The sequence below is a fragment of the Malus sylvestris genome, chromosome 16, assembly GCF_916048215.2.
Source record: "Malus sylvestris chromosome 16, drMalSylv7.2, whole genome shotgun sequence".
In the NCBI taxonomy this organism is placed as follows: Eukaryota; Viridiplantae; Streptophyta; class Magnoliopsida; order Rosales; family Rosaceae; genus Malus; species Malus sylvestris.
In genome coordinates this window covers 234,376-255,722 of record NC_062275.1, presented here as the reverse complement: position 1 = coordinate 255,722, position 21,347 = coordinate 234,376, and the positions used below count along the sequence as shown (strand labels likewise).

Below are 21,347 nucleotides of genomic sequence, written 5' to 3'. Positions count from 1 at the left end.
GAGGTCATGTGTTATATGGGAGGGGGAAGGTCATGATTCATAATCTGTGTTTTCTTGGCGTGCATGTTTTCTACTTTTTTACCCAATAGGTTTCGGTTTGGTGAGCTGAAATGTATTCTGGGCATCAGACGTAGTTGCCACCCTTTCATTTGAGCCGATTTCTATTTAAGGAACAAAAATAATGTTCTTAATTACCACGTTTGTATCATTTTTCTAATCGATATGGGATTCACATGTGTTGGCGGATTCTACCTCTATTAAAGAGGTGATACAAATATAGTATAGAAAACGTGGTAAGTGTAGCATTACTCTTTAAGAAATGTTCTTTTAGGCCCTTATGCACAATGTATTTTGAATCAAATCTTCTGCACCTATTATTGATGGACATGTATTAATAAATCTAACCCTCTTTAACTTTGTTGTCATAAACTTAACAGCTGTCAATCAATAATAAAAGACGCAAAGATGTTACACACAAAATTGGTGCATAAGATTTGATTTCACGTATATTAGTGATTCAAAAACTCCATATCCACATTAGGAAATATGCAAAATTTCTTTTTCCATATATGGACTGATTACTAAACTTGAGCTATCTAGGACCAGGTAGTGTGAATATAGATTTATTACTAGCTAGTGTGAATTTGGAGAATATGGTATATATCTCTTGTCTCTTGAAGACTTGAAGTTTAAAGCAAAGAATGTAGGTCGGTCTGTGTGTTTTGTTTATTAGTGGGATAAGAAATCAAATAAAAAGGTTGGCGCTTTTCCAGTGCGGCCAACGGGAAGATAATGTTAGGACTCTATTGAATTGTCACTGAGCATAATAAGGACTATCATACGTGGAATTAATTAATTAAAGTCAAAACCATTTAAAGGATAAAATCCCTTATTTGTAGGACACTAAATGCGTGCTTCAGTTGTGGTTTAACAACTGATAAACGTGGAGATTTTTTAGGCTTTGACGATCCCACGATAGTTGGGATGCAGTTGGGTTCATAAGCCTATACAGGAGGTGTCCCTGCTCACGGGAAGATTACATCAAAAACAAGATCTAGAACTATCGCTAGGGTTTTGATATCAGGTTCCTCTGTGAGTAGAAGACTCTCTGTGTTGCTGTTTTGCTGCTTGTATCATGACATCCTCAGGTATGATCATACCCAGACTCCTCAAATATATATATATATATATATATATATATATATATATATATATATATATGTATGTATATGTGAATGTTAATTGTGATCCTTGGCGAAGACTAATCAGTTGTAGGTCTAACATTTGGTATCAGAGCAAGGTTAGTCTACTTGGATTCAAAACTGTTTTTTAGTTTAAACATGTCACATATAATCCTCAGTTGAAGAATTTTAAGGGAGCAAGACTTTGCACCGATGCACAACTGCTTAGAAGATCACATCAAAATGGGATTTTGTCAAGCATTGTTGCATGAATTAGGTCGCAGGACATTGTAATTCATTTATCATAATATACATACTGCTCTCTTCAAAAAGGGAATATATGAATGGTTCGATTAAGTGAATTAGGGCATAGTGGTTATTTTGATATTAAATTGATCTAATTCTTGTCCAAAGACCTGAGTTATGAAGGTGTTTAATATTAAATTAAGTAGCTATGTCAATGAAACTTGTAGTAAAGTGTTTCTTGCCCAAAGGTGTTACCTTGTACTACATGCAATTTTCATTGTTTGTTTCACTAACAAATTAATGACATCCTCAGTGAATCCCATGTCCTTGAATTTTTCCTCTATCGAGCCGCTCAATGGAGGAAATTACAAAAAAATGGAGACAAGATGTTGAGATTATTTTGGGACTGATGGACTACGATTTGGCACTTAGAGAAGATGAGCCAGCACCAGTGGATGCAACTAGCACAGCTGCTCAAAGGTTGAAATTTGAAAAATGGGAAAAAGCTAATCACATGGCATTACTTGTGATAAAAAGATCAATTGGGGAAGCTGTGAGAGGGGGACTACCTGCCAGTGACAAAGCAAAGAATTTCCTTGAAGGCATTGAGGCAAAGTTCAAGGTCTCTGAGAAAGGAGAGATAGGAAACCTCATGACAACCCTGACTACTTTGAAATTTGATGAAAGTCACACAGTTAGGGAGCACATACTGAAAATGGTGGAGGCAGCGACAAAGCTCAGTGATCTTGAAGTGCCTATTGATGACTCTTTTGTGGTTCATATGGCTCTTAACTCTCTCCCTGAGAGTTATGAGCAGTTGAAGACATCCTACAATGCTCAGAAAGAAAAATGGAGTTTGAATGATTTGATTTCAATTTGTGTCCAAGAGGAGGCAAGGATGAAACGAGGAAAACAAGAGGTTGTCAATATGGTGAGCACAGACAAAGGAAAGAAGCACGATGTGTTTTCTGGTAAGCCAAGCAAACCCTTTAACTTTTCTCACTCTGCTGGAAATAATACTCTCTCCTCAAAGGGACCTCAAGGTTTTAGGGTGGATATGGAAAAGGTTAAGTGTTATTTTTGCAAGGAATATGGTTATTTCAAAAGGGACTGTCCAAATGCTTTCGAAATGAAAGACATGGGTGATGCTACTTTCGTGCTTGGAATAGAAATAATTAGGGATAGGAAAAGATGCTTACTAGGGCTCTCGCAGAAATCTTATATAGAAAAGGTCCTGAAAAGATTCAATATGGAGAGTTGTGCAAAAGGTGAAGCCCCAATGAGCAAAGGAGACAAGTTTAACAAATCTCAATGTCCTCATAATGATATTGAAAAGCAAAGCATGTCCAACAGACCCTATGCTTCACTTGTTGGAAGTTTAATGTATGCACAAGTTTGCACGAGGCCGGATTTGGCTTTTGCAGTTAGTGTGCTTGGGAGATTCCAAGCAAACCCAGGGGAATATCATTGGACTGCTGCCAAGAAGGTTGTTCGATACTTGCAAAGGACCAAATCCTACATGTTAGTATATGGTAGGATTGAAAGGTTGGAAGTGATTGGTCATTGTGACTCAGACTTTGCGGGATGTGAGGATGATCGAAGATCAACGAGTGGGTATGTTTTTCTAATGGCTGGAGGTGCTATTTCTTGGAGAAGTGCAAAGCAGAAAACTTTGGCTACTTCAACAATGCAGGCATAATATATTTCATGTTTTGAAGCAACCCAACAAGCCATGATGTTGAAGAATCTTATTTCAGAAATAAGGATAGTTGACACAATTGCGAAGCCACTTGTAATATATTGTGACAATAAAGCTGCTGTGTTCTTCTCTAAAAACAACAAGAAATCTTATGCAGCTCGATTAATGGATGTCAAGTATCAATCAGTCAAGGAGAAGGTGAAGGCAGGAATGGTGTCTATAGAACACATTGACACTACTTTAATGTTGGCTGATCCCCTTACAAAACCGTTGGCGGTGGGAGTTTTCAAGAATCACGTGGCAAACATGGGCGTGGTTGAATCCTTTGATTCAGCTACTGTATGGAAGTAAGGGTTATCTTTCATTTGATTTCATCTTTTGTTAAAATAAAGCTTGAATTCATGTACTCTTGAATTTTACCCTGTTAATGGTTGAGGTTTTATTTCAGCTATTGTATATATGTACAAATATATGTATGCAATATATTGAAATGTTGTGGACTGATGAAAGATTCGGACTAAATGTGCTTGGTATTATAAGCATTCCATTGGAGCTAAACAAAAGCTTGACAATGGTGGACTGCTCTGATCAGTGGGAGCATGGAAACAAAGTTTTGAATTTGTTTCGGTAATTATATCATGCATAAGTTATTTTGGGTGATGTGATCTTAGGGTGCTTGTACGAGTTGATGTACAAGATTTTCTAAGGTTCATTTCTTTGAAATAATTTATGGCAGATATGCAAAGGGATTAATGGTTGTGTTGACAAAAGTGATCACTAAGGGATTAATACGTTGATAAAGGATATGATCAGTGATAATTCAAGTGGGAGAATGTTAGGACTCTATTGAATTGTCACTGAGCATAATAAGGACTATCATACGTGGAATTAATTAATTAAAGTCAAAACCATTTAAAGGATAAAATCCCTTATTTGTAGGACACTAAATGCGTGCTTCAGTTGTGGTTTAACAACTGACAAACGTGGAGATTTTTTAGGCTTTGACGATCCCACGATAGTTGGGATGCAGTTGGGTTCATAAGCCTATACAGGAGGTGTCCCTGCTCACGGGAAGATTACATCAAAAATAAGATCTAGAACTATCGCTAGGGTTTTGATATCAGGTTCCTCTGTGAGTAGAAGACTCTCTGTGTTGCTGTTTTGCTGCTTGTATCATGACATCCTCAGGTATGATCATACCCAGACTCCTCAAATATATATATATATATATATATATATATATATATATATGTATATGTGAATGTTAATTGTGATCCTTGGCGAAGACTAATCAGTTGTAGGTCTAACAGATAACTTTTGGTTTTGGAGTGGAGATCATCCAGTGTGGAGGTTGAAAAGTGGATGCGGCAGATAACCTAAGATGCAACTATTTCTAATTTTCTACAATTTTCGTTTCTCAAGTTTCCAATTTTTTCACACTACGTAATTTCTAATTTATTAGTGGGAAAATTGCATACGTATACGCGGGGAAAGCAGACCACTTATATTTCAAAATTGTGTGTTCGATGATGGGTTAGATAACTTATAACTTAACCTAAAATAACATATATTTTGAAAACTAATTCTTATAGTTATAAATATAACTACTAAAACTGGGTTAGGGACTGGTTGATGTAGCTAGGTCGCTTCATCAGCCTTAATCCTAAGAGTAGTTATTTGTAAACTTAAATTTCGTCTGCGGACACCATTTTGTTTAAGAGTAAAAAGGCTGTTATACTCATATATAAAATTACCACAAAGAGCTTAGCAATTTTTAAGGAAAATATATATTTTTTTTAATACAAGTAGGATTTTGTAACAAACAACGTGGTATCGAACGACTAAGGAATTTCGCGACTATTCAATTTCACTTTATCGTGCTTATCCAAATTTCACGACTGTTCCTCATATTGCTTTTGGTTATAATCCAAATTTTGCTTCACAAAATAAAGTCACAAGTAGAACAAAAAATTATGCTATCAGCAGGAATTTCCAAATTGAAGAGAAAGCCTACAAGAAAAATGGGTGTAAAAAAATAAAATAAAAATGAGTGTTCAGAGAACAATAAATTAATCAATGGTGACACTGCAGTGGGCTTTAAGGCTAGGGTTTTCGTAACCCAAATGTAAGTACGTACGTGGGTGGACACATATATTTTGGGCTAAATACCATCGCAAAGAAAAGTTTGAGGCCCAACACATTGAATATTGCCAAGGAGCCCGAATAAATCCTATATACTCTCAAATTGTAGTATTGCCAACCGATCATGATCATACCAATGAAATGAAAATATGTTCCTTCCACGAGTCGTTTCTTATTGCCTGCAACAACACTCATACTACAAATACTAATGGTACTGATAATAATAAATGAAAATATGACTTCACTCTTTCATATTCAATTCTTTTAACTAAAACCCTGTATAATTCTTTTCCTAACTAAATTCCCTATTGAGTGATTGCATCATTTTCTCTTTTGTTCTGTAATGTGACCCTTATCTCCTTGACTTCGGTTTAAAAGTCCCAGCAAGATTTTTTCTCCTTTCAAAGATTCACTCCTTATGTTTATCCTTTTGTACGTATTTTTTCAAGGTTTTTTTTTTTTTTTTGGAGCTTCCTTCCACACATTTTATATTTTCCGGATTCCTCATAATAGCCCTAATTATTTGTTTGTTAGCTACAATTAATTGTGTACTTAATATGTGAATTAATAACAAAATATATTTTAAACTATGCGTATTAAAAAGGGGGTTAAATGAGAAAAGAAAGGGGTTTGGTAGTATGAAAAACCATATTCCAAACCCGTATTCCACACAGCACGTTTTGGGTTCGATTTCCGGCACTGGTGAGTCACACGATGGTGACCAAGAGGAGGTTAAAATGCCTCTGTGAGTCTTCCCAGCCCCCGAAAAGGTAGACTATCGTGGCAAAGCTACCAGCTAGTCCATTTAAAAAAATATATATATTGTGTATTATATTAGGATTAATGTTAATATTTGTTGATTATTATTGTGAGAATTGAATGATTATGTTGAATTTTAATACTAAATCAGGAAGCTAGTGGTACAGTGTGTTGTTTTACTATATTTACAACTACAAGTGAGAGATTTCATGTTTAACTCTCTTTAATTACGAATTCAATCTAATTATTATGGTTAGTCATTGTTAGAAAAAGAAAAAAAAACATTTAAATAAAGAAAAGAAAAGGGTATTGCAAAAACGAAAGGAAAAAGGGAACTAAAGAAAAAGACAAGAAGTAGTGAGAAATCAAATGTAATTACCATGATGAGATGTCCCCAAAGCCCCCTCCCCTCCCCGAAGTCCCCCCACTTGATTGGCCCTTGGCCATTCCTTTTGAAATATATAAAACGGTGTCTGTCAGATCGAACGGACACAAACTGCGTTCTACTTTTTATCCCATTCAAGATTCAACCCTCTCTCTCTTTCGGTCTTTCCCCCTCGGAGTCGGAGTCTCACTCACACAAAAAGCACCCAAATTTGCACACAGATTAATTAGGACAATATTAATATATATACAATCAGTGGACAGCAGTAGTAGTTGCTAGCAGTCTCTGTCTCTGTGTGTGTGAGTGTGTTGTGCTGAGATTCTCCAATGGCTCTTAATCCTAATTTGTTGAACATAATTATGATATGGTGTCTAGTACTACTCTTTCCTGTGATCAATGCCGTGAAACATGAAGAATTTGAAGTGCAGAGGCTACTGGGAGAAGGTGACAGGGTCACCAACTTGCCCGGACAGCCGCCGGTGTCATTCCCGCATTACGCCGGCTACGTCCGACTTCCCAATTCGGGGAAGGCCTTGTTCTACTGGTTTTTTCAAGCCCAAGAGAATGCATCTCGAAAACCCCTCGTCCTTTGGCTTAATGGAGGTCAGTTCCCTCTCTTCCAATCAAATTTGTTTTTATTTTGGATTTTGCTAGGGCCGATATACATTTCTGTATGAATATATGAGACACATTGATATTTGAGCGATTAGATTAAGATTGTCAAAATTAATAATACAAATTTAATCATCTAACGTACTTGTGCTATGCCTTGTAGAATTATAAAAAAAAAAGGATAAGATAGGGGATGTTTTAAAAATGTTTTTTTCTTTTTAATATAATTATTTTTCATGTGCATTTCATTGGGTTGGATGGGGTTACACTTTTTCCTCTCATATTTTTTTTCATTTGATTTTCTTTATCTTCTTTTTGAATTGTGTGTTGGCTTCTGTTGAGTTGAGAGGCACAATTTGTTCGTGTGCCAAATTACAAGAGTTTTAAGACAAAATATGCGTAAGAAATCGGAAAAAAGCATTAGATTTTAGAATGGTGGCTTTTTCCGTTATCCTTGACGGTGAGAGCCGGTTTGCCGTGCTCTCTCTCCACTCTCAGTCTGAGCACACCTGACGGACAAAGTACCATCTGTTCTGTCCAGTAACGGACTTGATTCTCTGGTCGTCTCTGGGTCTGGAGTCTCTGGAGTCTCTGGAGACTCTGGAGCCTATGGAGCATACCAGAGCAGAGAACAGAACAGAGGGCAGGGAACATCCCATCCAACTTCCAACAAAGTCAAAAACTTTTTACAGTAAGGAATATTTGCCGCCCTGCCGTTACTTTTAACGGCCGTCCTGAGCGTACCCAACCCAAGAAGTGCATTCCCCCAGGTCCTAATATGTGATAATTATACAGGAAGGAAGAAGCAATCTTTGGCCTCAATTTTCACTAGGGATGGTTTTAAGTAAAATCACATGGTTGAATCATGAATATATATTATTTTAGTGTATAACAAAATTATGTGTTAAACAGTAAAATTTAGCCATTCATAAAAAGCAGTGTTAACTGATTCACCGGTGTACCCTACGAAGACCTTGACAGTCTAGTCTTTATCTTTATTTTATAAAAGCGCTGCCCTCTTGAAGCGGATAGAGATGCCTTTTGCGAAGCCATCTCATGTGTACTGTTGGCAATGGCATGGCATGCAAATGGGATATTGCCTGGCATGCCTGTGCCCATCACTGATTCACTGCCAGGCCTCTGCTCCTATTATTATTAAATGTTATATTTCTTTTGGCCGAAATTATTTTACAGGACCAAGAGAAATCTAATGTTTGGGTTCAATATATTTCTACTATTATATTACGACAACACGTGATAAAAAATCTGTGTCATGCAAATTGCTCTGTAACTAATGAGTTGTGTTGGAAGCTCATTATTCTCCCGTGTTCTCTAATTCATCGTCCAATTTAATAGCAATATACCTTTTTTTTCATTCTTTCTTTTCCGGTTTCCATCCCCACCACCACTTCAATTTGTTTGTTTCTTTGTTACAGTGGCAAGCCTGGTTCTGGAAGGCTATGCGCATGCAAATGCAATAGTCAATGCCCCATTTTAGTCATTGATCCCTACTCACCAGTCACTGCCGGACAATTTGTTTTGTTTTACTAATTTCGGCGTGCAATTAAAATTAAGATTAATATCCACTCTTCTCTTTGTTTCTTTGCATTTTGTGCTTTTACTAAAATTGAGAGAGAGCTAGGTCATCCAACCTTTTGAATTTTAGGCATTTCTTACCCTTTTTGCTTGATTAATAATGGTCCATGACAATGATATATTGGTCCAATAATACTAACTCTATAGTATAACACACACACACACATATATATATATACCTTGGTTCGTGTGTATTACAAACAATATAGTGTGAGTGGGACGCCATCTTCCATCATCCAATTATCATCTATCTTTGATCTGTGTCAACGATTTATTCACCAGTAAAAAAGATTAAGATATGCTCTAATTTAATTAATTATAATTATATATATTTCAGGACCTGGGTGCTCATCTGTAGCTTATGGAGCGGCGCAAGAACTGGGACCCTTTCTTGTTCGAAGCAATGGAACCCTAATTCTTAACGATTTCTCCTGGAATAAAGGTCTATATTAATTAAATAATTAATGTCATCAAATTAATTAATATTGCATAATAAGCTTGATTTTTTGAATACTTATGATGATGATGATGATACACGTATGATCATGATGATCAGTTGCCAATGTGCTGTTCCTGGAGTCACCAGTTGGAGTAGGGTTTTCTTACACAAACAACTCCAAGGATCTGCGTACTCTGGGCGATCGAATCACAGCAGCTGATTCGTTTTCTTTCCTGGCGGAATGGTTTAAGAGGTTCCCAACCTTCAAATCCCACGATTTCTACATTTCTGGGGAGAGCTACGCTGGCCATTACGTCCCCCAGCTTGCCGACCTCATCTACGACCGAAACAATCGAACCGCCAGATCATCATCCCCATCAGACTCCTCGTCTTTCATAAATCTCAAAGGTTTCATGGTGAGCCAGCCTGCAGAACCCTAACCCTACATACATAATTAACTCATTTCTTTATCTAGCTATAATTAATCATTCGATCGCATGATAACTAATTATTGAATTAGATTGGGAATGCTGTGATCAATGGACCGACAGACAACAGTGGGATGTTTGATTACGCATGGAGTCATGCCATAATCTCGGACACGCTATACGACAATTTAGTCAAGAAATGTGATGTCGTACACGATGACAACCAAACAGAAGAGTGCAATGATCACATTCGAGCCTTCTTACAAAATTATTCTCAAATCGACATCTACGGTATTTATGCACCCCTCTGCCTCACTGATCCATCTCCATCTACTACTACTTCTCCCAAACCAACAAGGATTAATAATTTCATGAAAAATGTTGCACCTCGGCTGCTTACTCAACATGTAAGTCATCAATCATTCTCGAACGAGTTTATCTAATCTAATTCATTACATAACCAGTAATTAATGACACTAATAAATTAAATAGTTATGTAATTTTGGTGTGGTTCACCAATTATGTAAAATGTGTGTGTGTGTGTGTGTGTGTGTAGGAGCTTTGGCAGAGGCTACCATCAGGGTATGATCCCTGCACAGAGGATTATGTTGAGCAATATTTCAACAGAAAGGATGTTCAGAAGGCCCTACATGCCAATGTTACTAAACTTTCCTATCCTTACTCCCCGTGCAGGTAACTATTATCTACATATGTAATTTGATTCATGCATGTATGTATATACCATTTATCTTTCTCTCGATCCCTCTGGAATTTAGGGGGAGAGAGATCAGAGAGGTAGCTGAAAGTTAATTTCAAGAATTGACTAGAAGGAACATGCACGTTGAGAAGTCAATGAACTGGAGCTTTCTTTCTGTTTCCACACTGCCACAAGGCCCGGATCATAATTAATGAAATATATCTTACATTAACATTTGTCCTTTTGCTTTCTTTTCCCTCCAATAAAACACAAAAATTTAAAATATTTGATAAATATTATTGTGAAACCGGAAATGAATAATGTAGACAGATAGATATCTAGAAGATTACAAATTGTCGACACCTCGTTTTCAATTCCTTAACCATGGTTGTACCCTTCCCACCTAAAACCAGTCAGGCTAGCTGTTATGTTTTGCCTCCATATTTGTCTCTTTTATATATTAGTCAGCAGAAATTAATCATCTGATACGAAAGCAAGAAAGCTGGTACCCGTACTGGTACTGGTAGGGATGTGTGCCTGTGGTGATATTAATTTTTCAAAACTCTAAATAACAAACACAAAGTTGCATGCAGCCGGAGGACCCTCCTTTACAACTCTAGCTGGGGAGTGGGGACATATGCAAGTTGGTTTCCAGTATGGGATCGCACTTACTATAACATTCTCGAATTTCACTTGCTTTTTTAATTTCCCACCTCAAATTAGGCATTATTTATTCCCGCAACATATTGAGTGTTTGATATGTTATGCAAGAAACCCTAATACCTAAATTGTAGATATATAAGTGTGCATGTGGACAGGAATGGAGCTAGAAACTTTATCTAGTAGGGGCGACTTTAACCTCCAAACTTAAAAAATATATATTTCATTGTAGTAAAGTATATAATTTAAGGGCTTTTCTTTTCATGCCAACTTGTAAACATTTTTTTCATAATAATAACTTATTATACATACTATTTAAAAATTTCAACTAATAAGTACTTAAATATGATAAATTCGAATTCTTTATAAGCATCTTGATTTTTACACAAAACTCAATGAGGCAATTTGCCTCCAGTGGGCCTTAACTGCCTAGCTTAGTCCTTGCATGTGGGGTAATTTTCTCAAGTTACCTTGAAAAATGCAATGCAATGCAATGCATTAGAAAATGAGATGATGCATGTTGAAGTAATTCTTTACATAACATATAATATACGGTATCTTAATTTGTTGCTTCTTGTGGCATGCAGTGGCGTCATAAAGGAATGGAAGGACTCGCCTGACACTGTACTGCCAATCATTCAGAAGCTCTTGAAAGCTGGCTTGCGTATTTGGATTTATAGGTAATGAACTTAATTAATGATAACTGCAGTAATAACTTGTAACTTGTGATAAATAATAATTCAAACCCTAATGAATTACATGCATGCAGCGGTGACACGGATGGGAGGGTGCCGGTAACATCAACGAGGTACAGCATAAAGAAGATGGGTTTAAGAGTAAAGCAACCATGGAAAGCATGGTTTGATAAGGGTCAAGTGGCCGGGTGGGCGGAGACGTACGAGGGCGGCCTGACATTTGCGACGGTGAGGGGCGCAGGGCACCAAGTCCCGGTGTTTGCACCTCGTCAGTCACTTTCTCTATTTACCCATTTCCTCTATCCCAATCCCAACACTACCCACGGCCTCCCTTCGTCTCGCATTTAGGCTTTGAGCTAAGAATAGGATGCTACTGGCTAGCTAGGGATCGTTGCATTTGCACGTTTACAGCCAACAAGGTGTAATATGACTCATAAATTTATCAATAACATATAATTCCAATATTACGTAGTATGTTTTTCATCAAATGAATGATTAACTAAAGTCAATATATATATACATGTACGAGCAGTATATGTTTATCAATGTATCAAGGCCTTACATATGCATAATTAATTCACCAATTTAATTCATATATGAAATGTGTGGAGGGTAAAAGAGTTATACATCTCCCTTTTTGCCAAGAGCACACACAGAAGGATCATATAACGCACACAACCTTTATATGTGGTTCGATTCTCCCGAGATTGGAGATTTGTAAGCCGCCCTCCCGAGAAATTAACACAAGGAAAATAATTTAACCCCCCCTCCCCAGAAGAAAAAGAACCGATCTAGTCTGTTTAATGTGGCCCATTCATTTGAAGAATTTTACACAGGAATCCTTGTCCAGTTCAATTTCCATGGGTTAATGTTAGCCCACCTTAATCTTATTCTTTAGGGCTGGCCCAGTTCAATTGAGTATTATTTGGTTTGGTTGGTTTTGTTGGATCGAAATTAGGAGTTGGCAGCAGCTTCGGAGTTCGGAGCTTCCTTCCTCCGTCGTCTGCTCTGCTAAGTGTTTGTCTGAAGATGACTGACTTGTACTGAGAGTGAGAGTATTCATCCCAATCAATTCTATCCAAATGGCGTTCCTTTTCCTTACTAGTTGTTTGTTAAGGAACTAACTTTACGATTTGAGGTTCCTAAGTTAGGAATCCTAACATCCCAATGTCAAGGAATGGCATTAGACATGCTCATGCCGAAGTCAGGTTGTCCCGCAGAGGGTTTTACAGTTTGATTTGCTGTCGGAATTTGGTCTTCATGGACTTCCAAATGGGCTACCGCACGACGCCATGCTATATGTGAAAAACGCTGTGTTGTTTTTATTTTCAGGGTGTGAAACTAACTCTTGCTAAACAACCCATGTTTAATAGGAAGCCAAGGCAACTGCGGTTTGAGGCAGATATGAATCGCCTCTTCCTATATACCAGGTTGCTCTCACATTGCCATCTTCCCATATGAAAACAAAACCACTAATTTTTGCTCCACTAAAGCCCTTTCGCTTCCAAAGAAACAAATTTAGATTACTTTCTTGTTGGAACTACCTTTCTCACTCGTATACTGTGCATGCTGCGCTACTTTTTGTTTTGATTATATTGGATGTTGCCAGCTACAATCGCTTGGGAAGGGATGCGGATGAGGCAGATGTGGACAAGATCATTGACATGGCTAATAAAGCCTCCATTGCTGATCAACAGATACAAGTCCAAGAAAACATTCATCTCCAAATTAAAAACTTCTGCGTGTCTATGGATGAAGTTCTTCTCCCTAATGTTAAGAAGATAAATGAGGGAACCGAATCACCTAAACAATCAAATGCTGCTACTCGACGAAGTGCTTTTAGTTTTGCTATTGGTAGGAGTGGTCCACCAGTTAAACATCATGGTGAGCTTTTTATTTTTGTTTTTGGCTTCTTATTCCTCTGTTCTCAGCAATTTTTCGGAACATTGACTACTAGCTTACACTTGCGTTTATGCTGATAGTTATGATTTTCAGTACAGAGGTGCCCGAGAAAAGGCCATTAGAGCGCACTGATGTTTCTCAAAAGTTGTAAGATCTCATTGGCTACACGCTTGGTATCAAGCCTTCTCAAATACCCCACAAGGAAGTGGGACAAGGGTTATTTCTAAATGGTGAATGTGATGTTGGTGCTGTGGTGGCCGTGTACCCTGGTGTAGTATATTCCCCAGCGTATTACCGCTACATTCCTGGATACCCAAGGGTTAATGCACAAAACTCATATTGATCACAAGGTATGATGGAACTGTGATCAATGCTCAACCTTGGGGTTATGGGGGTGAAACCCGTGACTTTTGGGATGGTTTAACTGTACCAGAAACCAGGCCTAGTAAGCAGCGAGATGAGAAAGGTCGAGATCGGATCTGGAGACTCCTCAGTAAGCCTTTGGATCAGAGGAAATTGGGAAAAAGTGGCGACGTAATAGAGCGGAGGAACCCATTAGCTTTGGCTCATTTTGCAACCATCCGGCAAAGGATATGTCTCCAAATGTTATGGTTTGCCCTTATGACTTCCCACTGACCGAAAAGAAAGAAGGGTCTATATTCCAAATGTAATATTTGGAGATGCAGAAGAAGTGAAGAGGAAGAGATTTGGAAGCTTTTGGTTCAAGCTTGGAGGTTCAAAAAATAGCGGCTCAGATGTTCCTGTTTTGAAGAGTCTTGTCCTGGTGGCTACAAGGGCACTTTGTGATGAAGTGGTGCTTCTGAACTATACGTTGAGCAACTCTAACGTCGGCCAGAGTGGTATACTCCTGTTGATGAGGAGGAAGACCGAAGGCGGTGGAGCTAAGTTTTGTTAAAGTTGGCATCTTGTGTTTTATGTATTAGGTTCAAAGGTTCTTTCTGACCATGACTTTTGCTTCTTGCTTGGTAGTGAAATTTTCTCTCTTTTGATATTAAAGATCTGAAAGGCTGAAGGTTGTCAAGACTTGCATAGTTGCATTACCTGATGAATATTACTTCTCTTAGTTATTGAAATCATGATGCTCAAAGTTAAGGCTTTGGCTCCGTCAATTCACTGCATGCTCACACGTGACAGGTCCGACCATACAAAGCATTTATGTTTTGGTTGCGATGGTCTTTCCCATTTGTTTTCGTTTGATTTAGATGTGATGGTCTTTCTTTGAGTAAAAACCAAGCAAAATGATGTGAGCAGGTTGTTGAGCTTTTAGAACTGTTACTGTTTGCTTGTTTGCATGCAACACACGCTCACACACACACAGAGACAATGTGGGCGGCTTCACTTCATCTGTATGTTTATGTGCATTCAACGATGAGAACAATAATATTGTAATTTCACCCCGAAAGTTTACATAGCAAGCATCAATCTATTTGGGGTTCCGGAGACCTCAACAAGGTAAACACTGAACAAGCTTGGCCTAAACATCATTGAGGATTGGACCCCATGGGACAACCATAGAGAGATAATTGATTAATTTTATCGTAAAATGCCAAAAATGCCATTGAAGGAAGAAAAGGGAAGAAAAAACCTGTAAGATAAATAAATAAATAAATAGTTGGATTTATCTGAAATCAGTGTCTAAATTGAATGTCTAATTGTCTATATAAAAGGATTGGATAAAAAAAGATCAAACCATTCAAAGGAAGAAATTTGTAAGCTTTATGATTTTTATTTGCTTTCCTTGGAATATTCCTAGGTCTACCTACTGCATATCTCTTCCTTCTCTTTTTGGGTAAATTGTTCCTACTTCATATTATTTTCTTTGGATAAATCACACGCATTCGATTGGACTGAAAATTGAAAAATAAAGTTAGATGCATTAAAAGTCTAAAATAATATCAAACTTTTGATCACTAATTGGAGATTATTTGGGTTATTACTAACAATGATTTAGAAATAACAAAATTGAATGTATGAAATATGGGGTAATGTTAAGGAGATCATTTAGTTAAACTATATTTTGTAAACCACGTGACGTGGTTGTTAATGATTGAATTATTATTGAAGTGTTGATTAACGTACTTATTTTGTATTGATGACACATTGCATAATTTGTAAATGTATTCTAAAATATTAGTTTATCATGGTTGGATGATGGAGTTTAGAGAATGAGGGGCTGACTTTCCTAACGACGAGAGGAGGAGGCCATCAAGTTCCCACATTTCATTTTCCTCTGAGGCGTTCTCTCCAGATCAGCACTTTTTGGCTAACCATAAGCTGCCATCTGTCGCATTTTGATACGCTCTGATATGCTCGTTTTGTATTGTGTTTAATTCTTGGATTTATACATATGCAATTATGCATGGAGAGCCTTTTACTTTTGGAATTAGGAATCCTACATATTTGTCCAAATATATATTAAAAATTTGAGCTAGCCAATGCAAGTTGCCAATTAACATTGCCACACCTAATTTGATAGTGAGATATATGTTAGTATGCCAATGCCATGCACAAATGTCAAATTACTTCGTCATCATTAAATTAATGAAATCAATTCAAATAAAATAAAATTACAATTAAATAGATAGACAAGTGATTGGCGATATAGTCAATAGTCTCTAAATAAAACTCTTCACATACACCTCTGACATCAATAAATATAGAGATATAAAAACAAATTTTCACAACTCACTTGGCCTTTATAAAATCGTTTGACCTCTATTGTTTTTTTCTCGTTATTTTTTCTTTTGAGAATAAAGATAAATTTTAGTTGGCCTTGAGCTCTTGGCCATTTGGATATTGCAGTTGCTACATTAATAGCTGTCGACCACGTTGGTCTCAAGTATATATATACAGATAAATGTATTCATCAAACAAAACAATATACAAATAATATGTGATGTCAGGATCAGAAAATGAGGTTACAATTCAAAGCATTTGACTGAGGCAAACAGCAAATCTCTCCATCGTGATATACTAATATTGCACAGATCACATCAAGGACAGCAATATGGTGTCAAATTTGATCCTTGTATTTAGGAATAGCTTTTAGATTTTGTGCATGTAAAATAAAGGACATCTTGAACTTGAAGGTGTATCCATGTGACGTTAATTCCTTTGAAATATTTGTGCGTTTAATATAAATGATGCGTCATGTCATTCAGTACCAGGATCTAGTGATATTTTTCTCCGCTTGTAAGCGAGAGGTTTTAATTAGATTCGATTATCACCAAATGCGATTTTGAACCACATTATTGTTAGCCGATTATAAGGCTAATTCCACTCTCTCACCCCTTTAGTAAAATCATTTGTTCAATATATATATATATATATATATATATATATATATATATATATATATATATATATATATATATGACAAGTCCCAAAGAGTCCCTTTGGTTAAGTCTACACAAGCAAGCAAAAATAAAAAACAAAATAAATCAAATACGCAATGACAATTTATACCATATATTATTAGTATATTAATGCATGGGCATGCTCCCTCAAAGTTACGATACAATTGACATATATAATAATATCATAACTTGTTCCAGCCAAGAAAAAAAGTTCAGCACTAATAAATGATCATGAGAGATTATTTATAATTAAAATGGCTCCGTTGAGTCATATATCGCTTATAGAACCAATTTCCTTTAAATATGAAACATTTGGTTTGATAATTTTTAACGTAAGAAAGCTTCACTTGTAAAATGAATCATTTATTTAGACATCAGGTGAATCAAATAATTTATCATATTTTTCATAATTAATCAATTTCTAGATTGACTCATGCGATAGAGCAGAGATACCTTAATTTCTTATATCTTCAAAAACATATATCATAAGTGGTGTATGATCATGGTAATTATAATTAATGAATATTAGAATTTATATGATTAATACCACTTACTCAACAAATTCGATTGAGCATATCTACAAAACTCTGCAAAGTAACCATTGTATTATGACACGGTTATTCGGTGTTGTACTCCAACATAAGCCACTATTATAATAATAATAATAATGATTCTGTACACATTGCTTCTAATTCTAGCCCTTGATTTGTTCAATATCCAACGGTTAAATTACAATTTACATATAGTACTTCCAAAACACTAGAGGTGGAGAAAAATGATGTGTAAAAATCATGTCCCTAAAAATAATTATGCCAAATGAAATCATATTTTTGTTTTTGTACTTTCAATAGCAACAATAGGAAAGACTAGCATTCTTATCTGTCTTTGGACCACCCGGACTTACTATATAAACCACACGCCTAGAGGATCAGGGTGTTGAAAAGTAAATTGCTTACTAATTTCATGTTAGTAAATGATTTACTTATCTATTTTATCTTTGTTCTATTGTGTAGCTGTTTTATGTTGTGATAACTTGTGCTCATATGCCAAGTGTGTGATTTTAGATCAGGTCTCTTTTCAATGGCTCATATGCTTTGTTCTGCCATGTGTCAAAATCACATTGGCTCATGTAATTGAACGGATATGATATCTGATGTAAAAGAAAGGAATGTAGATGAATGAAATGTTGCTCTCGGCAATGTAACAGAGTTGCAGTTGAAGAAACTTGGCTCTCTCACTCTCTCTGTCTTTTCAGAATCCAATTCCTGTATATATCAGTTTACTAAAACTTAACATGGTATCTAGAGCTCAGGTTCTATCTGGAATCGGGGCGTAAGATCTGTGAGTGCTGTGCTCGGAAATCCAACGTGAAATTTCCGACTCAGTTTTTGTCGATTCAAGTCTCAAATGGCTGGATCTGGTGGTAATGATCTTCGGGCTCCAATATTCAATGGTGACAACTATGAATTCTGGAAGATTCGAATGAGAACTATTTTCAAATCACATGGAATCTGGGATTTAGTTGAAAAGGGGTTTGAAATTTCAGAATCGAAGGATAAGAAGATTGGAGATGAAGGCTCATCGGAGTCGGAGAGAGTTTCTCTGAGCGACAAGCTAATGAAGGATGCTAAGGCTCTGGGTATAATCCAAGGAGCTGTCTCGGATGACATATTTCCCAGAATCTCAAACGAAGAAACCTCAAATGGTGCTTGGGATATCCTACATCAGGAATTTCATGGTGATAAGCAAGTGAGATCCATCAAGTTGCAGGGTCTATGTCGTGATTTCGAGTACACAAGGATGAAGGATGATGAAACTCTGTCTATGTATCTCACTCGTCTTCTCGAGTTGGTAAATCAGATGAAGGGTTATGGGGAAGATTTACCCAGAGAACGATTAGTTCAGAAACTGCTTATAAGCTTAACTAAGGAGTTTGATCCTGTTTGTTATGTAATTGAACAAACCAAGGATATTGAAACTATTGAGGTACAAGAGGTGATTGCAGCATTAAGAGGGTTTGCACAACGCCTTGATAGACATGCTGAGAGTACCATTGAAAGAGCTTTCAGTACTCTGAATCTGAATTCGAAAGGAAGTCAACCAAATCTCTCTTTTGGTAATTCTAAACCAAAGAAGGATTGGAAATCAAAAGGAAAGAAATGGGATCCTAAACCTCTGAATCTTGCTAATCGAGTTGGCAAATATGATCAAGGAGGAAAATCTTATCAGTCTAAGGGAAAATGCAAGCATTGTGATAAACTGCACTATGGTGAGTGCTGGTTTAAAGGGAAGCCGAAATGTCATGGATGCAATCGTTTCGGTCATTTCATCAAGGATTGTGATCAACCAAACAAGTCTGGAAAACTTGTAAACTATGCGAATCAGGTAACAGAATCTGCAACCATGTTTTATGCCTGTCATTCTGCTACTATTGGAAGAAGTATGAATATATGGTATGTAGATAGTGCATGTAGCAATCATATGACCTCCCATGAAACCTTGCTTATTGATGTTGATAAGAATGTGAAGTGTAAAGTTAAAATGGGCACTGGAGATTTAGTGCAGTCAATAGGCAAAGGCACATTGGTGATTGAGATGAAAGGTGTGACTGGGTATATTAAAGAAGTTATGATTGTACCTGGATTGGATGAAAACTTATTGAGTGTAGGGCAGATGGTAGAACATGGATATTGGCTTGTGTTTGGTGATTACATGGTTGATATTTATGGAGATAGACAGATGGAAGATCTGATTGCAAGTGTTCCAATGAAAGGAAACAGATGTTTTCCATTAAGTTTGGAATATGTTAATCCTCGCATGGCTAATAGAGCAACTGTTGAAGAGTCATCTCAGTTGTGGCATAGAAGATATGGACATCTAAACTACATTAGTTTGATGCTTCTGCAAGAGAAGGAAATGGTGCAGGGCTTACCTAGACTACAAGTTTCTGAGCATGTTTGCTCTGGATGTGCTACAGGAAAGGGTCACAGGGAATCATTTGACAAGGGAAAAGTTTGGAGGGCATCACAACCTCTAGAACTTATTCATTCTGATATATGCGGCCCAATGCAGATAACTACTCTAGGAGGCAACAAATTCTTTCTCACATTTATTGATAACCACACTAGGATGTGTTGGGTATTTTTCTTGCAACACAAGTCTCAAGTCTTCAACATTTTCAAAAGGTTTAAATTCATGGTTGAGCTACAGAGTGGTTATCAAATCAAGAAACTCAGAAGTGATAGGGGTGGAGAATATACATCTCTAGAGTTTTCAAGGTTCTGTGAAGATATGGGATTAGAAAGGCAATTGACTGTTGCCTACTCTCCGCAACAAAATGGTGTTGCAGAGAGAAAGAATAAGACAATAATTGAAATGGCAAGAACTATGATGATTGAAAAGAAGATTCCCTTGAAGTTTTGGGCTGAAGCTGTCAACACAGCTGTGTATCTGCAAAACCGATGTCCAACAAGTGCTCTTAACAACATAACTCCATTTGAGGCATTTAGTGGGAGGAAGCCAGGTGTCAAACATTTGAAGATATTTGGTTCCATGTGTTATATTCACATTCCTTCACAGAAAAGACACAAACTGGAGGAAACTGATGAGAAGGGAGTATTCGTTGGATATGGAAATTGTGAAAAAGGATATAGAATCTTCAACTTGAGAACTCAAAAGGTTGAACTATCAAGAAGTGTAATCTTTGATGAGAAAGTGATATGGGACTGGAAAACTAATGAATCAGTTCAAGTTCCTAGTCCTTGGAATGATGAAAGAAACTCAGGGATATCTGAATTTGATCCAGATTCAAGTGATTCACCTCAGTCAATGCAGCCTCATCTGAGATCACAATCAACTGGAGATCTGCAAGCATCTCAAGAACCTGGTTCACTTGGTTCTCCAGTTCCAATCTCTGAAAGTTATGACCATACTCCACAGAAATGGAAGAGTTTGAGTGAAGTATATGCTCAATGCAACATGAGCATCATTGAACCTGAAGATTTCAGTGAGGCAGTCAAAAATGATGCTTGGAAAAAGGCTATGATAGAAGAAATATTGATGATTGAAAAGAATTCCACATGGGAATTAGTTGACAGACCTAGTAGTAAACATGTTGTGGGTGTGAAATGGGTATACAAAACAAAGCTGAATCTTGATGGCTCCATTAAAAAACACAAGGCAAGGCTTGTAGCCAAAGGTTACACACAAAAACCAGGGATTGATTTTAATGAAACCTTTGCTCCAGTGGCAAGGTTAGATACTATTAGAACACTCATTGCACTAGCTGCATAGAAAGGTTGGAAACTGTGGCAATTAGATGTTAAATCAGCCTTTCTGAATGGTGTTCTTGAGGAGGAGGTATATGTTGATCAACCTAATGGTTTTGTGATTAAAGGGGCTGAAGACAAGGTTTATAGGCTGAGAAAGGCTCTCTATGGTCTAAAACAAGCACCAAGGGCCTGGTACAGTGAAATAGACACATATTTAATTCACTGTGGATTTCACAAAAGCTCAAGTGAAGCAACTTT

At 37.0% G+C, this 21,347-nt stretch overlaps 1 protein-coding gene and 1 pseudogene across 1 annotated transcript; both read left to right on the top strand.

Moving 5' to 3' along the window:
- Positions 1-6,504: 6,504 nt before the first annotated feature.
- LOC126606269 (serine carboxypeptidase-like 35) lies at positions 6,505-12,006 on the top strand. The gene is made up of 7 exons (XM_050273637.1): positions 6,505-7,015; positions 8,958-9,062; positions 9,177-9,475; positions 9,580-9,894; positions 10,044-10,180; positions 11,432-11,524; positions 11,614-12,006. Exons 1-7 carry the CDS (start codon positions 6,739-6,741, stop codon positions 11,885-11,887), a joined length of 1,500 nt encoding a protein of 499 aa, XP_050129594.1. The 5' UTR covers positions 6,505-6,738; the 3' UTR covers positions 11,888-12,006.
- A 710-nt stretch (positions 12,007-12,716) lies between these two features.
- LOC126607734 (uncharacterized) lies at positions 12,717-14,580 on the top strand (annotated as a pseudogene).
- The last annotated feature ends 6,767 nt before the right edge of the window (positions 14,581-21,347 follow it).

Coding starts and splice junctions, on each gene's coding strand:
- LOC126606269 (XM_050273637.1), top strand. CDS start 6,739: ATGGCTCTTAATCCTAATTTGTTGAACATAATTATGATATGGTGTCTA. Junction 9,476..9,579: donor TAAATCTCAAAGGTTTCATG/GTGAGCCAGCCT, acceptor TTATTGAATTAG/ATTGGGAATGCTGTGATCAA. Junction 10,181..11,431: donor TATCCTTACTCCCCGTGCAG/GTAACTATTATC, acceptor TGTGGCATGCAG/TGGCGTCATAAAGGAATGGA.